Source organism: Pogona vitticeps, chromosome 5 (assembly GCF_051106095.1).
Source record: "Pogona vitticeps strain Pit_001003342236 chromosome 5, PviZW2.1, whole genome shotgun sequence".
In the NCBI taxonomy this organism is placed as follows: Eukaryota; Metazoa; Chordata; class Lepidosauria; order Squamata; family Agamidae; genus Pogona; species Pogona vitticeps.
Window position 1 is genome coordinate 29,799,376 of NC_135787.1, and position 26,184 is coordinate 29,825,559.

The 26,184-nt window shown below is 40.6% G+C and overlaps 1 protein-coding gene across 2 annotated transcripts in view; it reads left to right on the forward strand.

Annotated features, from left to right (window-relative positions):
• SYNPO2 (synaptopodin 2) overlaps positions 1–26,184 on the forward strand; it is a 121,602-nt gene that overhangs the window by 82,980 nt on the left and 12,438 nt on the right. Inside the window, exons 2-5 of one of the 2 annotated variants that reach the window (XM_073001713.2) lie at positions 761–912; positions 9,519–10,327; positions 14,599–16,808; positions 21,913–23,097. In XM_073001713.2, coding sequence (XP_072857814.2) covers positions 761–912; positions 9,519–10,327; positions 14,599–16,808; positions 21,913–22,029 — 3,288 coding nt within the window. In that variant the 3' untranslated portion in view covers positions 22,030–23,097. Of the gene's footprint in view, positions 1–760; positions 913–9,518; positions 10,328–14,598; positions 16,809–21,912; positions 23,098–26,184 lie in introns of those variants that run through there. The other variant, XM_020781444.3, reaches the window with a different exon arrangement.

Sequence of the window (26,184 nt, forward strand, 5' to 3'; positions counted from 1 at the left end):
GGCGACAAAATGATACAGCAAAATAAAAGAAAATACCTTTTCTATAGTTTTGGATTACAGGTGGGCACTACCATTTCATAATATTTTGCATTCATAAAACCCTATGTTAGTTACATAAACACACACATGAGGGACAAAGGACATACAAATGTTCTCCGTAATGTGTGGAGTTTTCTTCACTAGGCAGACCTTAAGAATGTGACCTCCCCTCTTTTAATCTGGAGTGGTTCTGCCCATGCTGGCACCACAGAAATTTGCTGGCTTCTTCTGGTGCATTGTGTTGACTAGTCCTCAGAAGAAGTTCCTTCAGACAACACCTTTATTGTGTAATTGCCTTGTCTCATTCATGGAATTTTACTTTAAAGCCCAGATGCCGCTATTTTCCATTCGTTTACTTTCCTGTTTTCCCACTACATCTTCCACCATGTTTAAAATTAATGTGATATGAGACTAATTTTACTATAGGCAGGCCATGTTCATAAACTGGACTGTTTTCCAACAGAGGAGAACATCCAGAGGTATGGAAATAACAATGGTGATGCTGCTCTCACCCATCTGCTGCCTTAGATGGTCCTCTCATTGTGCCAAATGGCAAGAACAACCCTGATAAAAATAAAAGCAAACAAGGCATTCACTTGCTTATTATGGAGAAAAACATTGGCGTGGAGATTTTAACACTTCTGTAAATACTAGCCCCAAAATGTACTTGTCTCAAAATTAGCTAAATAAGATGTTTTTTCCCCTGTTTAATTTATTTTAGATTCGGAATAAAAGCAAAGCGTCGAAAGCTGGGCTCTGTGAAGGAGATGAGGTGATATCTATCAATGGCACCCCTTGTGCAGACTTGTCCTATGCCGAAGTTATCGCCCTGATGGAAGGCCTGTCTCACACTCTCCAAATGCTTATTAAAAGGTAAATTTAGATTTATTATGTGTTCTGAGAAAATCATATAACCAGCTTCATGATTAAATCTACATTCCTGATTTTGGATGGATGTTTTGCTTTTTGATGCCATTTTGTTTGTTTGATAAATTCCATTGAAACCAATTTTTAGAATGTCATCCTTATAGAGCGGCTCCCAAAGCATGGCATTGCCTTTAGTAAAAACAAGCAGCAGTGCAAAATGGAGTTATAAAACAGGACAGTTTTTAAATAACTACTTTAAGTGGTTTATTGGTTTTTAAACTACATATGAAGGGGGGGAGGTCTTTATAAACAGGCATTTTTGAAGCAGTATATACTTCAGTGTGGTGAAGTATATACTGTATATACTACAAGTCTGTAACTTGAGGCAAAAAGGCAATGTCTCTCCTGTCCACCAGCCAAGTAGATATTATGGTTTGGGGCCAGCAAGCAGGCTGCCTGAAGTAAATTTGAATGTCTCGGTAGGTTCATTTGGGTATACTGTAGGTGGTGGTGGCGGCCCTCCAAATAAACTCACTCTAAATTGTTTAAGGTTATATTCAAACAAATACTTTGAATTAGAGAGCAGGCCGGGTAGGTGGGGCTCGTCAGCCATGGAAGGCAGCCCATCTAGGAGAAGGAAAACTCTGATTTCAAACCTCCACTGCCCTGTGGCTATATCCACTCATGGAAACGGCTCAGGAGTTAACCTTGAGGCAAAATTCGGAGCTGGAGTCCCGAAGGCAGTTCGTGTCGTTCTGCCAACTCCTGCAAATGTTGCTGGAACCAGTTGTATTGGCTCTTGCCTTTCCATTGGACCATTTCAGCAACGTGGAGAGGGGGGACCTGCTGCTTGGGTAACAGCCTATCCTCCATATTACCTTACCCAGGCTTCATGCTCTGGAGAGGACACTCCTCGATACAGAGCATGTTACCATGGTCTCTTGAGACTGAAGGATGCCTCTGCTACTTTGAATTGGAGTCAAAATGAACTGTCATCTGGTTTCTCCAGGACAGAAATATATTGTGTTAGTCTGTGGCAGCAGAACCAAGGAATCTAGATTAGAGATGAGGACTTCACCATTTTGGTGAATCATCCTGCTTCGTGAGTTGTCAAAAGTTGATGACTCACGAAGCATGAAGTAGCCCCCATGAAATGACGAATAACAAATTTATTCCTCGACTCATGAAGGTTACTTTAAAAAAAGGCCTGCTAACCCTTAAGTCAGGCTAAGGGAATCCGGGCTGCCCTTTGCAAAGATGGCAGCTGCAGCTTCCCTACCCTAAATGAACCTGCAGCCCCCATCTTTGTAAAGGGCATCCAGTTTCCCTTTCTACAGCTGCAGAGGCCTGATGGAGACCTCGGCAGTGGTGGTGACGATTACAATAAGGGGGTGTCAGTGGGGGCGGGGGCAGGGGGGCTAAGGTTGGAGAGGAAGGGGTGGGGGTAGGCTGTGGGGATGGGTGGATGCCTATCGGCCCACCAGTCAGCTGATTGGCGGGCTGGTAGGCAGAATGGAAAAGCCATAGGATGGCTTTTTTTTCTCCTTCATATGGGGATGAATAAAAATGGTGATATATTCATCAAACCATATTCGTTGGGACTTAAAATTTGATGAATATGGATCAACAAATATATGACGAATTGGCTATTTTCGTTGAAAAAAACAATCTGTTTTTATATCCGTCCCCATCTCTAGTCTAGATGGTTGCTTCCCAGTGTCCCCATGTGCTGACCTTCTGTGGCACTGGAGAGAGAAGAGGCATTGTGAGCATGATTCTGATTGGCAGGGACCATGAAACTTGCTGGAAAGATTCAGTGGCCCTTGCTAGATAATCAGAGGTTGTGTTGACTTGGAGGAGACAGGCTCAGGACACCTTCGGCTGGCTTCTAAACAGATCTTTTCCTGAATTCTCATAAGCTTTTTTTTGCCTCACCTTCCCTACTTTGCTGTAGACTCTGTTTACATATGGAGCGTTGATCTTTAGACCCCTTTAATAACTGGCAGCTGGGAAGGAATATTACTCATAGGGCATAATTGGCAGAGCTGTGGGGCTTTCACCTTCCTCACAGCATTAGTTTTTTTGGGGGGAGGACATTTAACCCAATGTTAATGTGTGTGATATGAACCTGTTACAACTTTGATGGGGACATTAGAGACATTGGGTAGGATTAATTTTATGGGGGAGCTCAGCCGGCTTGCCGGCTCCCTCATTGGGGGTTCCCATAAGGGACTTTGATGAGTCAATTATTTATTTATTTATTTATTTATTTATTTATTTATTTATTTATTTATTTATTTATTTATTTATTTATTTATTTATTTATTTATTTATTTATTTATTTATTCATTCATTCATTCATTCATTCATTCATTCATTCATTTATTTATTTATTTATTTATTTATTTATTTATTTATTTATTTATTTATTTATACCCCGCCTATCTGGCCATGTTGACCACTCTAGGCGGGGCTCAGGGTCCATGATTTTGGCCCCACCTTCAAGTGGCCAGCTTCAAGATGGACCCACACAATGACACACACCCATGTGGGCCCCATTCCATGCTACACGGGGTTGCCCTCAACAGATGGATTGGGGAGAAGTGGCATCAGTCAGCAGTTTGATCTATCAGTGGTTGGATCCTCTTTGCCTTATGTTGCACCAATTATACTTGCAGTAAAGCAGCCATAAAGTTGTATCCATTTCTATTACACCAACATGTGGGCATAATTTTGTTTCTTTTCCTTTCCTTCTCCCACTCAACCACTGCCACATGTAAGGCAAGGAGTCTTGTGGAACGTTAAAGACTAATGGATTTTATTGGGCATAAGTGTTTTGAAATTATAGCTCACTTAATCAGATGCACATGATGGTGAGCTACAGTCCACAAATGATTACAAAAAATAAGATTTGTTTATGTTTAAGGTATCACAAGATTATTTACTCTTTTTACTGTCCACCAGTGAAGCTTTCACAGAATCAGTCTTGCATTTTCCATTTGATTTGCCAGTGAGCAGTATCAACCAGGCACCGCCTCTGTATCTTTCAGTACTGAAAGAAGATTTAGGGGAGATATGGTAGCACTTTTCAAATACTTGAAAGGCTGTCATACAGAAGAGGAGCAGGTTCTGTTCTTGATCATCCCTGAGTACTGGACACGTAATAATGGGCTCAAGCTATAGGAAGCCAGATTTAGGCTCAATATCTGAAAAAACTTCTTAACTATTAGATCAGTATGACAATAGAACTTACTACCTCAGGAGGTGGTGAGCACTCCAACACTGGAGGCATTCAAGAGAAAATTGGACAACCATCTGTCAGATCTCTTTGATTTGGACTTAATAGCCTTATAGACCCCTTCCAACTCAATTATTCTGTGATTCTACAATCTTTTTTTTTCAGAAAATCTCCAGAGGTAATGCATTGCGGAACACATTACAGTAGTATGTGTACAATTTTGTTTGCTTGCTTGCTTGCTTGTACTCCTATGAATTTACTGACTGTATTGCCTATCATTTCCATAAAGGTGTTTTTGTGAGTGAAGAAAGTGCACACTAAATTACCTGAATGCTTAATTTAAAAAAATAGAAAGAGGAGGCTAGAATCCAGAACACATTAACTAGGGAGCAGTATATGAGGTTAAGCAGGAAAGGGATTAAGCTATCGGAGTGGTTATGGTGCTTTTCACTTCACTTATAAACAGCAGCACCTGAAGGCAAAGTACAGTGGTGCCTCAATTTACGACCATAATCCATTCCAGATGGTGGACATAACTCAAAATGGTTGTAAGTTGAAGGACCATTTTCCATAAGAATTGACTGAAATGCAATTAATCCGCTCCGGCCGAAGAAAAAAAAATCACAAAAAAAAAAAAATCACTGCAAGACTCACTGAAAATGCGATTAATCCCTTCTGGCTGAAGGGGGGGTGAAGTAAAGCAATCAAGCATGCAAGACCCATTGGAAATGCGCAGAAAACAAACAGAGCAGATTGGAAATGCACAGAGAACAAAGGGGGCAGGTTGGAAATGCAAAGAAAACAAAGGAAAAAGCAAGGGAAGCATGCAAACCCATCAGAAATGGGGAAAAAACCCAAAACGCAACCACCCCCCCCCAAGACCCACTGAAAATGGAGGAGAACAAAAACAACAACCAACCCCCCCAACACTCATCGGAAATGGGAAAAAACACTCAAAAAAGCAACAAAAAACCCCAAGACCCATTGGAAATTGGGGGGGGGGGGAACAACCAACCAACAAACTCCACCAAGACCCATCACAGCACAGAAACATAACCCCCCAGGGCCCAAAACCACACTGCAAAAACACCCAGAACAGTTTTTAAAAAGCAGAAAACAGCACCTTACCTTACCAGGCAACCCAAAGCCTCCCTGTAAACACACACATATGCTCACTCAGAAGCAGAAGTGAGGCAGTCCCAAGCCTCCTCCAATGCACACTCTCTAACTGCTGGGGCAAAAGAGCTACAAAGAAGGAGACTCGTCGCCACCTACAGTTAGAAATTTGAATTTCCCACCCTGTTCCCCTGCCTTTTTCTGTTTGTAAGTGGAAGCTCCGGTCGAAAGTAGAAGCAAAATTTTGCAGCCGGAGCTGGTCATAACTCAAAATGGTTGTAAGTAGGGATGTTCGTAAGTCGAGGCACCACTGTAATGGCTTTAATCAAACAGAAGGGAAATTGCTCCTCATCATCATCACTCACCTAATAGCAAACAGTGCAAATAATATTATTTCCCCCAACATAAATAATAAAGTCTAAATTCTGCAGAAGCAAAGCTCCTTGCATTGTGTGATTAATATCCCTAGAACAGTAACATTACTTTAAGATCCTTGATCTTAAATTAATGATCAAGGAATAACCAAATCCTGTATTAATTTGTTCTAGGAACACAGAGATAGACTGTATAGAAAAGTTTCAAGTATATCCCTAAGCAGAGAACCATTTAAGGGGGAATGTTTCTCTCTCTCTTTCTCTCCCGCCCTCCCTCTCCCTCTCCTTCTCTCTCCCTTTCTCTTCTCTTCCCCATCCATAAACCAGCAAACAGGCTACAATGAAGGCTAATATTTATCTGGCTTACCTCCAAACTTCCTTCCTACAAGGAAATGTTTATATATTCAAAGATCTGTGGAGCATTAGAATTGATCAGCCAAGTAATGCAACATGATAAAAGCCAGCTACACTTACAGGACCTCATAAATTAAGATGTTTACCTGTCTGGGAACTTCAATCATGTTTAATAGATATTATAGATGGTTCCTAATGCTATTTTCAGCAACTAGTACAGATATTAGTAATTGTGAACTGTCATTTTGGAGTACAGTATCTTCACACGACCCTGAATATGAATTCACCCCACCCTTGTCAACATATGGATGTCCTACTGTCTGTGTAATGTGATACAGTGGTTTCTAATTTCCAAATTTCAGCCTATTTGGAAGTTTTTAAAAAAACTAATTACATTGTTTCTAAATGGTCCAGGGCCATTGCTTTAAGCACAATGAAGTCTTGCTTCATTGCAGCCAAACAGAAAATTCATTCTGTGTCACTTGTAGGACTTTCTTTTATTTTCAGATACATTAAAGAATCCTGCCACCCTAGAATTCTTCAGCACCACAATGCTTTCTTTCTTTGTTTGTTTGCAATTGTCTGGAAGCAGCATTAAAATGGTTCCATATGCTGCACAATATTGTGCTCTTTTAACTACTTGTGACTTCTCCAAGGCCAAAATTTTGCTTCCTCAGGTCATAAGTAGGTTGCATTCAGCAAAGGTCGCAGATGACCAAATAAATATAAATGGTTCATATATAATTTAAAGAGGGGAATATGATACACAAAAACGGCCCTGAGACTGATTGATACAATTATGATACAAATGGGCAAAAGAATCAGAACAGTAATACCATTGTCTGCAGAATGCTGGACTGCAGGGAAGGAAGAAGGATTATTCACTAAGGGGGTCATATACTGTCTGTGTGATGCTCCTGCTGACAACTTGGCTGATATGTTCTGGATTCTTTCTGGGCACTGCTTTGGCCAGAGATGCAGTTCCCAAGAATGGATGTAGTTGGCAGTTCAGTAGCCTATACAGTGGACCTTGGACTTACAGACGGCTCGACTTACAGACTTTTCGAGTTACAGACTTCTCTGGGCGCAAAATTTAGGTTCAACTTGCAGCCGGAGAATCAACCTAAGGACCAGAAAAAAACCAAAATGGAACAAAAATGAAACAAAAACGGCCGGTTACGGGATTAATCGGTTTTCAATGCATTGTAGGTCAATGGAGACTCGACCTACAGACTTTTAAACCTGCAGCCACCGTTCCAATACGGATTAATTCCGTAAGTAGAGGGTCCACTGTATTATGTAAAGACTTGCCTGACTTTGGTCAACACCGGCCTGATGAGAATCCAGAGCTTAATGATTTCCCAGATAATGAACCTGCATTTTCTGATTCAATCCAAACCTCTGGTCAGATTTACTGACCAGGAGCAGCTCCATCTTACCTGATTAAATCTCAGTTTGGATGCCCACATCCATGTCTTTCTTCCTCCAGGCACCAGATGAAGAAAAGAGACACAGGACCCTCAGTGCAACGCTCTATAGTAGTTTACTGTTCAGAGCTCAAAAGGAAAGAATTTGGATGAATTTTAAAATTTTGTTTTTTGTTTTTAAAAGTACAAGTGTCTTCCAGCTAATTTTTTAGGCTTTATGCTCGAAAACACTTCTTGATTGATCTTGCCAAGTGTCCTTGTAAGTTTTTGTCACATTCCTGAAAAAAGAAAAAAAACCCTCTTCCCTGGAAAAAATGCTGTATTTCTAATTGTTGGTTTATATTTTCTCTCTTACTTTTCTTGGAGTAAACCCTGCACAATGTTGTAACGTATTTTAAATAGATAAATAGTGTCGGTTTGGTTCAGATTGGTCAGAGAGGTCAACAAATGTGACTGGCTGTTAGGAATTCTATAAACACCATTATTTTCTGGGGAAAGATTTATAAAGGTCAGTAAGGATGGGTTAGTGACAATTGGGCACAGTTTTATGAAGAGATAATAGAGTTGGGAAAGATACAGGCCAGGCCAGATTTTTGAGGTCTCTTTTCTTTCAAATGCTGAAGAATGAGAACCTCTTACCATGTTCTTTGGAACAGAACTATGAAATAGTACCGTTTGGAATAATACTTCGGTAACAGAAACCGAAATGAAAAAAAACCCCAAAAAGCCCTTTTTTCCCCCATGAGGAAAAAAAAGCTAAGTACAGTGTGTTAGTGGAAGCATTTTCAAACCCCATATAAAACCTGACTTGAGAAAATCTTGTATCAAAATTTGTGGCTTTCATGACACTAAATAAATAAACAAACAAAGAAACAAACAGTAATTTTTTAAAGAAATAACTCAGGGTGCAATCAAACAGTTGGAAAGGCTTGTGCCTGATCACCCCACAAAGGGTCACTTTGCAGGGAGTGATCTCCCTTAAAGCAACCCTTCTGTCTGTCAGGGAATTGCCCTAGGTAACCCCCCTCCCCAAAAGTAGTAATCCTACAGGTGGACTAAATAAGTCCAGGTTGGGCACGGAGTGAGATGTGGCTGGAGTGCAACTCCTTGTACGTACGTGTTCACCAGTCTAAAATGTGGTCTATTTCACCATGTGATCACACCCTCAAAGTGGCATGTAGTCTCAATATTGAACTCATATTACAAGACAGGCTGAATATCAGATATAAACTTTTGAACTGTTAGAGCAGTACAACAATGGAACCAGTTACCTCAGGAGGTAATGAGCACCCCAGCGCTGAAGGCATTCAAGAGAAAATTAGATAGCCAACTGTCAAATCCGCTTTGATTTGGATTCCTACATTGAGCAAGGGGTTGGACTCAATGGTCTTATAGGGCCATTCCAACTCAATTATTCTATGATTATATACACCAAGAGATCCCAGCTATGATGGTGATAATGTCTGGGACAATCAGGTGCTTTTATAGAATCCTAGAATATTGATGTTGGAAGGCACCTATAAGGCTATCAGGTCCAACACCCTGCTCAGTGCAGGAATCCAAATCAAAGTATATCTGACAGATGGGTGTCTAATTTTCTCTTGAATGTCTCCGGAGTTGGAGCACTCACCATCTCTCAATGTAACTGATTCAATTGCTTGGTTTGGTTTGCTTGGTTTATGAATTTTTGGTAGGAGAAAGATGTTGGCCCAGAGAATTCAAAAGAGGTTCAGATGAGTTTTTAATGGTGCTACTTAACGGAATCATAGCAAAATCTTGCATTTACTTATATAAATCTCTTATATGTATTATTAAATTATTAAATTGTTTGTTTATGGTTCTTGTTGTTTAATCCCTTCCTTCAAGCAATTTGGGGCCACATTCGTATGTATTTGCTATTTCATTTTCACTAGAACCCTGTGAGATAGGTTAGACATATAGTCAGTGAAATTTGTGGGTTAAACCTTCAGTTTTTCCAGTGTGTCCAATGCTTTATACACTGCACAGATGGTGTCCTAATTTTTAAAAAGATATATGATTATCAAATTATACTTCGAGTAATATAATTTCTAGAATTTGTGTTTTCTGTTTGTGTGTCTGCAGATCTTCCAGTGGGCCAAATGAGACCTTACACCCTGAAACAGAAAATGGAGAACGGAATGAAATTAAAAATGAGGATTATAAAGAAAGCACCACCCTGCATATCAGAACAGCAGTGCCAAGACCCCACCAGGAACTATTGATCACCACAGGGGCCATCCCAAAAGTTGTGGAGCAAAGCGACATGGATTTTTCTGGGGCAAAGCAAGAAAGAGAGCTAACGTATTGCCACAAAATTCCTCCTAAAGTGATTGAAGCCCCTCGAGCACAATTAATTGACATATCTACTTTCACTGGGGGGAGTGGAGAAAAGCCAGGCCCTACAGTTGAGCTGCAGTTGTCCTTCTCTCAGGGCAGACACCAAGGCAGCAGTGCTGCAGGACTCACTGTTCTGGAGGCTGAACAGTGCATGCCTTCAGAAACAAGACCCACTTCTCTGCAAGATGGGACGGGCTGGGTGAGTGCTACAGCTCCTGCAACCGAGAAAGACCCTGCTGCTCCCCAACAGTCAAGCCAGATTTTCCAGATTGCTAGTGGCAAGGAGGCCAAAACAATCCACAGAGATGAGACAAAGGAGCCCCCTCTCACCAGGGTGGAAGTGATCTTGGACTGTTCTGACAGGGGGGAAGAAGCATCGAGGTCTCTGGTTGAAAAGGGGTGTGTGGATTCTCAAGTGGAAGGAGGGACATCCGAGGCACCTCCTTCTGTGGTCTCCTTTGGAATCTCATCAGAAGGCACTGAGCACGGAGAAGACGGCCAGCACTCTGAAAGGGAACACAGCAGACCTCACAAACACCGGGCAAGGCACGCCAGTAAGTATGTCACAGCTAAACCGGAGGCATGGCATGAGGGCTAAATTTCGTTACATACAAAAAAATTGTACCCAGGTGCTTTTAAAGATTGCTTTCCTATCATTTCTTTTTCCTCTTTACAGCATTAAAATAATAATGCTACTCAGTTTCTATTGCTTTTATAGACTTTATACTAAAATTATTGTGGGACCTGATCTTGCTTTGTAACACTATCTAACTAGGAAGCATGCTCCGTAATGTTATTCTGACACAGTTTTTGTATAGAATTTAGACTATGAACTGCCTACCCTAACTAAAAATACTTGTTGGTACAGACAAGCTCTCCGGCTTCTTAACAGAGACTTAAAAGGCAAGTTGATAGAGATTAGAACAGAGGAGAGAAGTGCGGTCAGAAATCTTGTCATTGTCACTGCTCGCTTTAGCTTTCACCATTCACAGAGAAAAGCAGCATTTTGTCAGGAACAGGCACCACATCTTTGAAAGTACGAATGATGCTACTTCTATTAAAAGCTGGGAAGAATTTTTTAAAAAGAAAGAAAAGAGAAGTCTGATAGTGAAGCTTGATGATGCTTGCAGAAAGTGACTTTGACGGACACCAGCATGTGTATTTTTGGCTAGTTATATGATCCTTTCAGTTTGCAAGCCTTCCCTAGACTGTAAAGTGAACTTACTATTCCTTCTGCCTTCCATACCTAGAGGTCAGCGCAAAACTCTAAACAAGGTCTTAATTGGAAGTAAACTGGACGACAAAGGGAAATACAGCTAAGGCAACTCAGAAACTTCTTTTCTTGAAGTGTCTGTTTATCTGTTCAATTCTGCTGCTGATATTTAAGCAGTCATTCCTGGCTCTTTCAAGAATTCCATCAAAGGATTTCATGGCAAAATGGCCAAGGCACAATGATATACTGTCATATTGAGCTATTTTACACAGGCTGCTGGGATAAGCATGCTAACTGATCACTCATTCCTCCACAGGCATATTTTTAGAATTACAGGAATTTGTATTGGTTCATGGATTGAGACATTAAGCATGAATAAAGGGTCCATGTGTAATCCGCGTAGTTGTCACATTAAACGGAGTATAGAAGGAACAGTGTGCATTCTTTGCATTTGGCCACTGCACCCAGTAGCAGCTGTGTAGTTGTGTCTGTCAGAATATACCTCTGGTTTAATTAAGAAGGAGCAGATCTAGGAAAACATGTATTAATATTTTCTCTCTAATACTTGCATGTTTCAAATCAAGTACAATTTGAAGGTGCACAAGCCATTGTGTATTCAACATTTTAAGAAGAATTGTGTTTGTGAAGAGATAGAGATATATACACAGTTTGGCATGCAAACAGCACTTCACGTTTAGGTACACCCAACGGTTCCTACTATTCGTATCATTATTACTATTTTAACAGAACATTTCCATGCCGTATCACAGCTTCAGAAATTCTCCACAGTTGCAGTACTCTTTTGCCTCCAGTTCTGAAAGACTGCCCTTTGAAAACCACAACTGAAAGACTCCTTCGTCATGTTTAGCATGTTCAGAAGTCCTGACATTCTAAGATATAAATGCTTCAGCAGTTCTTTGACCATGGTGGGAATATTAAGATGGACAAAATAGGTGCATCAGTCAGCTGGTTTTTGATGTTAGGAAAGGATAGCTAATTTTTAGTCATTTAATATACTCTTGCTGTTGCATTTTTATTTCTCACTGTAAGGAAGAGTGGCATAATGTGGGAATGGAATCTATTTTATGGATTCTCAAGCAGCAAAATTTCTTGTTAGTGTAACCTGCACTGTAACACAAGCTAGTTGATAAAACAACAGCATTCATATGAGCTGTGTGTTATAAAATCAATGGATTCTATATGTTCAGATTAAGAGACACTTGTCATGTAAAATATGGAGTCGATATTCTCTCATGTGGAAATTGCTGCTCAATGTATTTCTTTTTCTTTTTTGCCCAGTTATTCAAGAATAGCACAAATTATTTTTACTGAGAAGTTAAGTCCAACTTACTTTCAAGTCTATGCCCAAATGCAAATATGTAATCCTTCTGCAATAGAAAATGCCTCTACCAATATCAGGAAATTGATAATTCTGTCTGCAATCCTATGCATTAAAAAATTTAAACGCCAGTAGGACAACTTCTGAATAAACATAACGTCATTCATCTTCATTGATAGTGTAAACAGACACCATGGGTCAGTATTTTAGTCTCATTCACACAGTAATCATAGAAAATTAACTAGGTCTGCAACCGAATATTCATTTACTTTTTATTAAGTCCCATTGGGCTTAATGGGCCTAGCTTCTGAGAAGACACCCAAAGAATTACAGTTTGCCAATTTGATTAAGAGACTTAACTGGTAGTCTGACTGCACTGAATTAAGGAATTTTCCCACAGTTATTAAAATCTATATAATCTGTTTATTAAATGTTATAAAGAGGTCTTATTTGTTCACATTCTTGTGATATCTCTCACCCTGTGATTCATCAGCAAACTACACTGCCTTTTGTGGAAACAGGTGTGGCATTGTTGGCCAAGATTAACAGATCTATTTTATTAACAATGAACTGGTTTATTGTAAAAAAAAAAATGGACCCCCCCATTTTTTTCTACTTTTGAACAGCAGACTAACATACTGTATAATTAACTGCTTTTAAAAGTCTATTCCCTTGCAGTTTTGTTTTACTTATACACTGGGAAGTTGAAGTCCCAGAAATGCAATCAGGGAACTTCCTTGGGTTCAAATTCATGGTACATACACCAAACTATTCACACCCACCCCAACTTGACTGAAAGTCCATGTTTTACATAATGAATTTCAGATAGGTCTATAACATACATTCATTTCCAGCAGTCTCCCCACACACACACACACACACACACAACATCAGCAATATGTTAATCTGTTTACCTGAAAATAAGACTTAACCTGAAAATAAGCCCTAGTATGATTTTTATGGATGTTCATAATATAAGCCCTACCCCCAAAAGAAGCCCTAGTTAACTGAAACCCGCCCTCCACCATTGTGCAGCATCGTGCAGCAACCAGAAGATGACGTGACTGTAAAATAAAACATCTCCTGAAAATAAGCCCTAATGCGTTTTGTGGAGCAAAAATTAATATAAGACCCTGTCTTATTTTCGGGGAAGCGTGGTAGGTAGTCCAGATCTCCTTCCTGATTTTGAATCTGACCTTTTCATCTCCGTGAGCTCAAATCACACCCCTGTTATTAAAAAGATATAAATGGGAAAGACTAGTAAAATGAGCTGCAAACCTGTATATTTGTGAGACTCATCTAGCTATTTATGTGAATGCATGACCTCTATTCTGAATGCTCAGCATGAGAGCTATATCAACTGGAATGTATCAAAGAAAGAAAGATGATAGAATAAATTGCTCATCAAGAAACATTTCCCACAATTTTATGTGTTTTAGTTTCCCAAATGCCATTCAAATGCCATTCTGTGAATCTAGAAAATGTTCTCAGCTGGAACATACTGAGAACAGCTACACCCAAAAAGCTAACTTTATATTCTCTGGAGTCCTCGGGAGGTCTTGGGGATAAGAGGCCACATGGAAGGCAGTCAAAGACTGTATGTAGGCACTCATGCTGATTTGGACTAAAAGCTAATTATGTATTTCTTATTTGCAATTTACTATACTCTCCAAAAAGTTTAGAAAAAGATATCTCGGCAAAATATAGCCAAGGAGACTATCCCTATGAATGTGCCTTCCGTTAGTGTTCCGACAAGCCGCTTCATCTTATGAATCAAGGAAATAATTTATTATATCAAGAACTGATCCTGTACACATGAACAGGTAGATTGTACTGGGATCATATGCATATAAATCAAAATCTCTTGTACATGGTCATCTGTACGACACTGCTAAATTACCTCTTCTGTTATACTCTACTGGCTTACATATATATGTACACAGAAAGAAGCAGATACAAAGCATCAAATACTCTTGTAAGTTGAGCTAGGAAATCCATGGGGGAGAGGAAATATTGTTCAAAGAATGTCAGTCAGGGAGGAATGACTGCTATGCAATTTTTATCATGGTTGTAACTGTGGGAAAAGATTAATTTTAATGCCCTGCCCATGCAACTTTGTATAAGGGAGGATTCCAGCTGTAGAGGAAGAAAGATTAATACAGTACTGTATGCATGCACCCCAAATAGCTATTGTGCAGCTTATAGTTAAAATTTCATTCATATTACGTAGGACGCTGTGCATTGAAATACACTCTTTAATCTTTTTGTCGCAGGGCTCAGACGGAGTGAGAGCCTGTCAGAGAAGCAGGTGAAAGAAGCCAAATCTAAATGTAAGAGCATTGCCCTGTTGCTGACGGCAGCTCCAAATCCCAACTCCAAAGGGGTGTTGATGTTCAAGAAGCGTCGCCAAAGGGCAAGGAAATATACTTTGGTCAGCTACGGCACTGGTGAGTTAGAGCGTTACGAGGACGAAGGAGAAGAAGACGAGGGTGACGAAGGGGAGAAGGAGAACGCTTTTGAAGTGACCTTACTAGGGACGAGTGAGTCGGAAATAGATGAAGATTTCTTCTCCGACCTTGAGAAGGAAAACCGGATTGTGACCTTTGACTGGGACACTGGGCTACTTGAGGTTGAGAAGAAACTCAAAAGTGGGGACGAGATGTCTCAGCTGCTTCCAGACAGCAAAGGAAAGGGAGCGCTCATGTTTGCCAAGAGACGGCAAAGGGTGGACCAGGTGACGGCTGAGCAAGAGGCCATGAAGGTGCAGGCTGTCCACAGCCATTCTGAGGAGCACCAAGAGGCCACCACAAGAGAGAGCACCCAGAAAATTAGTTCCTCTTTGTATCAGACAAAACAAGATGCCTCCAGAGTTCAGCAGAGCCATGTAAGCAAAAGCTACATAGAAGTGAGCCATAGTCATAACACACCAATTCAGCAAAATGGCATTGGAGTTGCCCCAGAAATGAACGCGATGTACCCATCTTCTGAAGCCTTTAAGATGGCTACTTTAAACAGAACAGCCAAGCCTTTCCCTGGTGTGCAGAACAGAGCGGCAGCTCCATTTTCACCCACACGGAGTATGACTAGTCCTCTCTCAGATCTACCTGCACCACCTCCTTATGCTTCAGTCAGCCCACCACCTGAAACCCTATACAGGACTGTTTTGACTCCAGTGGCCACCAGCACAACTCAGTCAACGCTACTGTCTCCAACAGAATCGACTGAACAGATTGCATCCAGGGATGAAAGGATTGCAGTGCCGGCCATAAGAACTGGAATATTGCAAGATGCAAAGAGGAGAAGCACTGCAAAGCCTATGTTTACTTTCAAAGAAGCCCCCAAGGTGAGCCCCAATCCTGCTCTTTTGTCACTTGTACAGAATACAGAAGGCAAAAAAGGTGCTGGCGCTGGCTTTGAATCAGGCCCCGAAGAAGATTACCTCAGCTTGGGAGCAGAGGCCTGCAATTTCATGCAAATCCAAGCAGCCAAACAAAAGGTCCCCCCTCCGGTGGCTCCAAAACCCTCACTCAAGGTCTCTCCCACTACCACAACACCAATACCACCAGTTTGGTCACCTCCAGCTGTGGCCCAGCCACCTGTCTTTCCATCTCCAAACTCACCTCAGGAGGCTGCTCCAGCACCTGTCAAAATGGCACAACCTGCTTATCCTCCTCCACAGCCACCCACTAGTCTTAACCTTGCTGGTCCCTTTAAAGGACCTCAGACAGCCTCTTTGCACCAAAATTACACACCCAAAACCACACCAGTCACACCGGTAGGTAACTCAGCACTTGCTGGAGGAATGGGGCCAGCTTTTGAGATGCCCCCGGCTTTGAGTGGGAAGGGAGCCCAGCTCTTTGCCAAAAGGCAATCGCGAATGGAAAAATATGTGGTAGATTCAGAAACTGTGCAGGCCAATATGGCACGGTCTTCATCACCAACTCCGTCTCTGCCAGCTTCTTGGAAATATTCATCAAATGTTCGGGCACCACCACCAGTGGCTTATAACCCCATTCAGTCCCCATCTTATCCTCTTGCTGCAACCAAGTCCCAGTCAAAGTCTCCTGGAGCGGCCAAAAATACCAAGAAAAAACCTAAGAAAGCACTTAGTTCTTTGGAAGTGATGAAGCATCAGCCATACCAGCTCAATGCATCCTTATTTACGTTTCAGCCTCCCTCTGAGCATAAGGAAGGCCTGCTTAAGCAACCCACCAAGTTTGACTCAGTATCTGCCTCAAAACCAGCTCTGCCATCAAGATCACTCAATGCTGATTCTCCCTCTAATGTCCGATCTTCTTCAGTATACTCTGTACCAGCCTACAGTTCGCAACCTTTCTTCCCATCAAATGCCTCTAGCCCCATAATTGAGTCTTGTGCATCAACAGGATACCCTACTTTCTCAAAGCAGGAGCCAATGGCATCCTCTACATTTTCTGCTCCCAGGCCAAAGTTCTCAGCCAAGAAAGTTGGTGTCACAGCACAGGTGTGGAAACCGTCAACCATTGAAGAGTAAAACCTAAATACCACTCAGTATCCACTTTGCTTGCAATGAGTTGTTTGCCGTGGTGATCTGGCACCCAAATTGATCCTCCGCTTACTTAATAATTTTGAATTTATTACAGAAAAATCTGGGTCCAAAAGAAGCTGAAAGATGGGGGGAGGGGAAGCCAAGTGCTGAAATCCTATGCACAGTCAAATGGAAATAAGCCCCACTGAACTTAGTGTGACTTAGTTCTTTACAAAGATGCATAGGATCACACAGTAAATATTTAAAAAAAACTAAAATGAATATTGATTTGAGATGACATATTTATGTATGCAGTCATATTTAATAAATATGCATGTACACACAATGTCCAAAAAAAACACACGCATACCACTCTTTGTTAAGTAAGCAGGATGCTAGGTGTTAGTTCTTCTGTACACACATACAAAGGAAACATTCTTCCTGTATTTCAACATTTGCAACATAGCTTTCACAGGGAATTTGTTAGCAGGGGTGAGTGAATGGGGTGACATATTGTTCACTGCTGGCCAAAGGGTTTGAGTACAACCAACAGTTAACGATATTCAATTTCTTTTTAAACAGTGCCTTCTAATTTTATGTTTCTTGTGAATGCTGTGTACAGATTTAGATACATAGAATATATGAACCAACTCTGCAGTTGAATCCTTGTAGAAAATCCAGTTAAGAGCCATCTTAATTAGATGGATGGCTGATTCTTAGTATCATTCTTCCCACTGAAACCGAGTCTGGGGAAATATATTATTTTTCATCAATATGGCCATAGTCCGAATTTGGGCATTGAAAATTGGTGAAATGATAAGCAGTTTATTTTCATTTTTCAGGTTAAAAATTAACAGAGGGACTGCCAGGTTAGAGCCATGGTAGTTCATCTTACATGAACTTTATGACAATGTGTGTGTCTTTCATGAGATCTTTCTAGACCAGTGGTTCCTAAGCTGTGCTGCAGCATCCTAGGGCACCACCAAACCCAGCCAGGGTGCTGCAGAATCTGCTCATCCTCTGTAGGCCTCCTTTGATTCCCCCTACCCTTCTCCCCCATCACCCAAAATATTGTATTGGGGAGCCGGCCAGTGGCCAGTACACCAAGGGAGCTGCAAGTCAAAAATGTTTGGGAACCACTGTACTAGACTAGTATCACAGGCAGCTGATTTAGGCATATTAGCAATGATGTTCAATCTCTCTTCAGTTCCCTTGAGATTCTGTTGCAGGACTGGGTTCTTAGAAAGTAAATTGGTGGCTTAACAGTGATTCACAATAATGAATTACCTCTTTGATTCTCCCTCTGTCCCTTCCAAGGGGCCCCTGAGGGATGAACATTGCTGTAGTTGAAAGAAGAAAAAACTTAAGAAAAGAAGCTTAGTCTGCAGATGTTCTTAGAAGTTTTTCCGATTTTAAGGAAATGTGGACCTTCTCGGTGTTAGCACACTTGGTAGAACAACAAGATAAGGTCTGAAGGCAATTAGAAACTATTGAAAAGTCAGGACGATAGGCTGTATTCTACATTTGTGGCAATTGTGCAATATGTTTTTGTGAAAACATCGTGACTAAGGTCTAAGGGACACACTGATCAATATAGGTTTTGCCTACTAGAGCAGACTGTGCTTTTCAAATTACATACTGTGATTCCTGGCCTCATCTTCTTGCTGATCACTTGGGCAGGTTCTTGTTTTCACTTTGGGCTTTCCAATCCTGCCCCTGGTATTTCTTTTTATTCTATCCTTACTCTTTTGCCTGACTTTTAATTAATACACTGTGGACCAGGAGGATCAAGACACTGTTACCATGCCATGTTTTGCTGAGTACCTGGGGCTAGTTTTAAAATTATGACTACGATAGAAAAGAACATTATTGGTCATGCCTTCTAATTCCAAACTGTCTAGATATTTGCAGAATAAGAGAACAAAGATGAGTTTAGTGTTTTTTTAAAGCCATTTTTTGTTTTCACATTGAAATGGTCTTTTAACAAAACTATTGATGACACTTTGAATACAAGATTATTCTAGCTAAACTAATATTGCAAAATAAATCATGTTAAAAATTTTGGATCAAGACAATTCTTTCATTGGACTGATATATTTAGGCAGGGTGATGAAATGACAGGGTGGTGACATTTGATGTGAATACACTGAGTAATGAGGAGGAAATCCACTGACACTTGATTTGGAAATAGCTAGACCTTATATGAATAAACATATGTAGCTGCTGGGAAATCCATCTAGCCCAAGATTGCTCTAGATGGCAGTGGATGTCTGGATTCTCGGGCAGAGAACTTTCTAATAATCTGCTGTCTGATCCTTTCAATGAAAAGTACTATCAGGACTAGGGACTGGGGCCTTCAGTGTGCAAAGCATATCTTCTACTAGGCTACAGTGCTTCCCCAAAGTTTGTACAAGCTGTTTTATTTTTATTTATTTTTATTTATTCCATTTATACCCTGCCTATCTGGTCATTGCAACCAATCTAGGCGGAGTATTTAACTGGAGATCCAAACTGAGTCAATCACTTGTGCTTTACAGATTCTGTGCTTTAGTATGGAACAACATCATCTTAGTCGCTCCTTCTCTTATGAATTACTTACCAAGGCACAAAGGAAGGCCAGGCCTGAATCACTAACATAAAGGGGGGGGGGGGCGGCGTTTGCAGTCCTCCAGCTGCTGTCGGGCTACATCTTTCAGAATTCTTAATGGCATAGCTACACTGACCAGGGCTGGTGGAAATTTTAATGTAATAACATCTGGAAGGCTACATACTCCTCACCCCTGCATAGAAAAGATGGGGGTTATGCCAAACATAACCCCACCAGCAATTTACTTCCAGCAACTGGAGTCCCTTTTGAAACAGGCATGTAAAATGCTGTAGCAATTGTTCATCTCCATGAAAAAAAAAATGAAAACAAAACCCTGTCAATTGCTTTAAGATTTTTCAATTCTTGAGTGAGAGTGAAAAGAACAGCTCTTATTTTTTTGCCAGCAGCATTAGTAAAAAGAGCATGTTTCCCAAAGAAACTTCTTGGTTCACAAGAAGCATGCACCTTATATTAAAGCCTTGTATGTGGCACAAAATGCAAATTCTAAAGTGAAAATGCACTTTTGTATTTCTGCATTCATCTCTGTGAATTTTCCACCAAAAAAATCCCAAAATGCCAAGAAAGAAAGAAAGAAAAAGAAAAAGAAAGAAAGAAAGAAAGAAAGAAAGAAAGAAAGAAAGAAAGAAAGAAAGAAAGAAAGAAAGAAAGAAAGAAAGAAAGAAAGGGTAAAACCACAATAGCTCTTACAATCTCACATAGCATGGAAAAAAACTTAAAGAAGTTTTCACTTCCAAAATAAAATACTGTATATAAATATTTTGCACCCCCTACTTTGATATATGCCCTGTCCACAATCTAGGTCACACCACTTGAATTTCCAAGGCTAGAGGAATGCATGAAAGATGCTGTGATGGTTCTCATACCATTAAGATAATGTTGGAATGGCCCCCTAAGTTGTAATGAAAACCTTTCATTCGTGCTGTTTACCCTTAACTTCACCATGTCTTGATGTAGAACATTGTTTCTATATTATGTGCCTTGAACATCTCTGGGGGGGTTTTCCATGGAGATTACTATGCAAAGGGATAAGGTGAAGTAACTTACTGACTTCAGTAGACACTGTTGTGGCATTATGCCATGAGCGCAATATTTCTTACAAGAAGCCATATCATTATGTCTGACTGGAGGTTTATTTAGGCATTATCTATTCACATATATTTCCCTAACGTTCTCCCCAGACCCAGCTTTGTCATCTGGCTACATGTGGAGGAGGATGAGCCTGAAAAGGGAGAGTTCCACTATCCATGGGGGCTTTCCACATGACTCAGGATGCTGATTTTCCAAAGTCCTGATTCACATAAAACTCCCATAGCTAGCGGAATTATTCATCTTTCAACTTACCTACATGTAGAAATGTGATCAAAAAGATTGTGGAGGAAATGGGGCCACAGTATATGCATAGTGAATACATATTCTGGAGTTATGTATTCATATATATATATATGAATACATAACTCCAGAATAGACTTCAGCTCACTTAGAGACATCATATAATTGTGAATACTCAGGCATTTTAGAGCAGCTTTTGTCTATCCCTATTGAACTCTATGGATAGTATATTTACTGAGAATGTTAATAGTATGAGAAAATTAAAATAAGTACACTCTCATGAAACATTGAAACTGAATCTTTCACTGTACTTAAGAAAATCAATGATCTTTTGATGTACAGGCTTTATCCAAAGTCCACAGAGAAAATAGAAAGATTCTTGTTAACTAGCACCCTAATATAATGCTGAAGTTGTCCTGTTGACTACAATGGGGTTTTTTGTCCAAAGTTCAGAGTGTTACTTGGTTTTGGCTAGATTCTTGTAGTTGCATTATTCTGCATTATTCTATACCAAATGGCTCTACAAATTTTAAGATACATAGCAATGAACAGGGAAGATTCTTTTGCAAAATAATTTATTTACAATTGCATGGTACCAATATTTTAATCCTCTTGAGAACCTCTTTCTCTTTGTTTTCCATTCACAACCTGCTGTATGTTTTCTCTCTGACATTAAAATTGTTCTTTTCTTCTTTACTTGTTATTTTGCTTTTCCTTTGGTTTCGTGTATGTCGTCTGCATTTAAAATATGGATACAGGTAGTTGTCTGCATTTCCTACATCTAAATTTGTTCAGATTGGCAAGCAATGCTATCAAGATTTTACTGAAATGGATTCAGCCTATTCAACAGTTCAGTTACATACTGTACATGGATATGAATAGGGTTCGCCCTTTGGCATAATAGACTAGTGAAATAAATCCAGTTTATGTGACCAGTATCCTGAGAGCAAAATATAGCATATATGTAACTTTGAGTTACTTTTATGTTGGCCTTTATTTGCTATTCTAGAGGGTGGGGGGGGAAGCACCCTAATGGTTTCTCTTGTTCTCTGCAGTCATTCACCAGATTGTCTAGTACTGCACCAGATTAATATAGATGTATTAAACTTAAAAGAAAGGGTTAAGGGAAAGTTTCTTTCACAGATGCTACACTTCTTGTTTCCTTCACTTTCTGTCTCCTTTCCCCTTATTAATCTCTTACATGCCGACAGAAGAGAATTGTTAGACTATTGTCCCTGTGTTGATGCCCCATCACTGTGAGAACATGTCAGAAATGTGTCCTCATTCTCCCCCAGTCTGGCCTCTTAGGGGTTGCTAGCAGTAGTCTCTGGCTTTCAGGATTGCTAACCTCACTTGGCTCACCTTCTCAGGATCCTTTCTTTTGGGAATCTATCTGTTGTGTATGAGGTGAGTAGAAAGCTGCAAGAGCTGAATTATGAATTGGGTTGTAAGATGGGAATTCTATGAAAACTCATCTGACAGTTTAAATAGAAATCACTCGCTCTGCCTTGCTTTACACAAGTTGATGCATGGTGTATTTTTAGGAAACTGTATATTAAACTAGACTTGTGAGTGCTTAAAAACCTCTAACTCAGTGCATTCACAGGCATTTATAAACCTGATACATCACATGGGACGCCTCAAAGTAGATACATATTGGCTTTGACTTGTTAAAAATATTTGTTTGAATGCAACAACAACAAAAAGCTTCTGTTTAAACATACCAGGTGTTAGAACCCATAAAAACACTTTGTTATTAATCAAAGTCTTTGGGCTTGGGATTACACCCTGTTGAAAGGAAATGCCTTTTTCGCAATAATTACCCAATATGGCTTTTTATAGGAGGGCCGTCAAGCAAGATACAATTTCAGTGTTTGTTTTGAAGCAACGTTTTCTGAGAAGTGTGCTGTGGCCCTCATATATATTACAATGACACAAGGAGACCCTGCACTCTTCCCGAGCTGAGGTTTAGATGCTTTTCATTTTTAACTCCACTAGGAATGGGTTGCAAAGGGGATTGGTAACAGAATCCAGTGCCTCTCACCTCTTGTTCAAATATGGCCTAGGGCAGGAATGACTGAAAGCCATGGCCAGCTGCTGAGTAGTCTGAGTGACATCAGCGGATGGTGGCTGTCAGTCCAACTTGAGCAAAGTGGTTTCCTTCGCCTACCCACCCCCAACATAATTCTAAAGCACACTGACTGGCATTTTTATTCAAAGACTCAGAAAAGCCAATAAAATGTGTGAAGATAAATGATACATGCATAGCTGTGTAGCATTTCCTCACCCCCTTTTTATTAAATGCCAAGAAAAATGCAATACTTTAAACGCACTTGTGTTTTCCAATTCTTTTGAAGCAAGGGGTTCAATGACCCAGTCGGGGCGGGGAAATGGATGGAGCTAGAAGGCCAGGAAATGAGATAGGCAGATGATGGAGGATTTTGGAGTTCTGTGAAATATTTGCACCACTGGCTGTCAATGTTTCCCATTGCTAGTCAATGCTCTAGTGCCATTGCCCCTCTGACATTTGCAAGATATCTTGCACATGGAACCCACACACATATGCACAGATTCGGGCTGTATTTCATCCACTTCTAATAAATGTTATGAGAACTTCATTACAGTATCACAACTTACCAAACTAGAGCGATGCTTTACACTGGCCAGTACAGGTTCCCAGTTCCATGTTTGTTGAGTAATGTGAATAAATACAGTGGAGGGATTTTGTAGGAAAGGAATGGGTGGGAGACTTCTCTTTCACCTCTTTTCCAGTGGAGCCCCTCTTATTCCCTAGTTTTTCTCCTCTGGATTCTCCTTATCCCACCCCACCCCCTCCCCAGCCAGGATGCAATGCCAGAAGAATACTGAATTGTGTAGAGACAAGGAAAGGTGAGGATTAGACACACAGGGGTTCATTCCCCTGTATACAAAGGATACATCTAACAAACTTGACATGGGATAGCTCATGAGGGACATCAGATGCCTCACTCCAAAATGTCTACCTTGTGCATGATCATAAGCTGCTTATGCCAGTAATTCTCCCCCTTTTGATGTTATCAGGCAAATATGAGGTTGGAAATCCATCTGTCAGTGTGAGGATCATTCATTCCTCTGTAGAACGAAGCTCTTTGGTAAGGGGGGGAAAAAAAGGAAAGCCCACATTTAAAGCAACACCTTTCCTTGACAACACAGAAAGAACAAAATGCTAATGACTTCTTAATAGCTTGTCATTTTGAGACTCTAGTATACTATAGTCAATTTATGTTTGGCAGATGAATGAGTGAAAGAATGAATGACAGGTAAGTGAAACAGAATGGTTGGTGGTGTCAGAGTGAATGACAAGTAGTTGGAACTGGCTGGTGAATTCAGAAGATGGGTTGGAGGAATGAGGAGTGAGTTGGTTCAGAGAGGAGGGTATAGGTAAAAGGCCACTGGCAAGCATAGCTGATGGAAAGGGTAGTCAGTTACAGTGGTGCCTCCACTTACAAATTTAATTGGTTCAGGAAGATGGTCGTAACTCAAAATGGTCGTAAGTCGAAGCACCATTTCCCACAGGAATGCACTGAAATGCAATTAATCCGTTCCAGCCGAAGAAAAAAAATCACACACAAAAAAATCACTGCAAGACCGGTTGGAAATGTGATTAATTCCTTCTAGCCAAAAAGGGGGGGGGGGGGGAGAAAAGCAATCAACCATGCAAGACCCATTGCAAATGCAAACAAGACAAAGCAAAAAGCAATCAAGCTGATTGTGTAAGATCGGAAATGGGGAGAAAACCCTAAAAAGCAAACAAACTCCCCAAGACCCATCAGAAATGGGGGAAAAAATCCAAAAAGCAACTAAACTCCCCAAGACCCATTGGAAATGGAGGGAATAAAAAGAAACCCGCAAACCTTTCAAGACCCATCACAGCACAGAAACATAACCCTCCCCAGCCCAAAACCACACTGCAAAAAGACCCAGAACAGTTTTTAAAAAGCAGAAAACCGCACCTTACCTTACCAGGCAAGCCTCCCTGCAAACACACACATACTCACTCAGAGGCAGCAGCCAGGCAGTCCCCAATCTCCTTTGATCACACTCACTCTAACCGTCCGGGCGAAAGAGCTACAAAGAATCAACCTCGTCGTCACCTACAGAAATTTGAATTTCCCGTGTTTTTTTCCTGCCGTTTTTCTGTTCATAAGTGGAAGCGCTGGTCGCAAGTCGAAGCAAAATTTTGCATCCGGAGCTGGCCGTAACTTGAAATGGTCATAAGTAGGGACGTTTGTAAGTCGAGGTACCACTATATATCAATATATATAAATATAACATAAGAATTTATATATATATATATATATATATATATATATATATATATATATATATATATATATATATATATATATATATATATATATATATATATATATATATATATATATAAAATTCTTTCTCAAATGACTGTATCTTCCTGATATTATGTCCCATAACAAATGAATTGCCATTGATTTATCGACAACAAAAGATTCTCATGTTGGAAGCCTCTTCCTCTATTAGGCTTGACATGTGGCCTTTTTTGTGGAGGGCAGTTTTGTATTTGAACATCTACCAGAGGACTCCCCCCCCCTTTTTTTTTTTTTTGGAAGATATCCTGTGCTTGGAGGGAAATCCAGCACAAGTTTAGACAGGGGCTCAGGAGGCCTGGGTTGGAATCTCTGCTTAGCCATGGAAACCCATCAGGGGTCTGGAACTGATAAAGCCACTCCTTAAATATATCTTACCTTGATAGCCCTGTTAAGGTTGCTATAATCCTCTTCTGACTTGACAACACATAAGAAAGAGATCCTCCAATGTGCTGGTTTGCTGCTGGATCCACAGAGAGTGATACTGAACAGCTAATTCATCATCTTCAGGTTAGCTGACTTTGATTATGCACAGTTATGCACAAACTGCCTTTTGAGATTCTGTACCCCATTTGTAGGAGGGACATGGTGGCGTAGGAGGGACGTGGTGGTGCTGCAGATTAAACCACAGAAGCCTCTGTGCTGCAAGGTCGTAAGACCAGCAGCCATAAGATCGAATCCACACGACGGAGTGAGCTCCTGTCACTTGCCCCAGTTCCTGCCAACCTAGCCATTTGAAAGCATGTAAAAATGTGAGTAGATAAATAGGTACCACCACGATGGGAAGGTAACGGCATTCCGTGTCTAATTGCACTGGCCACATGACCACAGAAACAGTCTACGGACAAACGCTGGCTCTACGGCCTGGAAATGGGGATGAGGACCTTGCCCTAGAGTCAGACATGACTGTACTAAATGTCAAGGGGAACCTTTACCTTACCCCATTTGTGGAGAGAGAGAATTGTGGAAAGGGGACAGACCATTTGCCAAATTTCTCCAAGAGGAGAAGAAATTTTCCAAAACTTTTCCA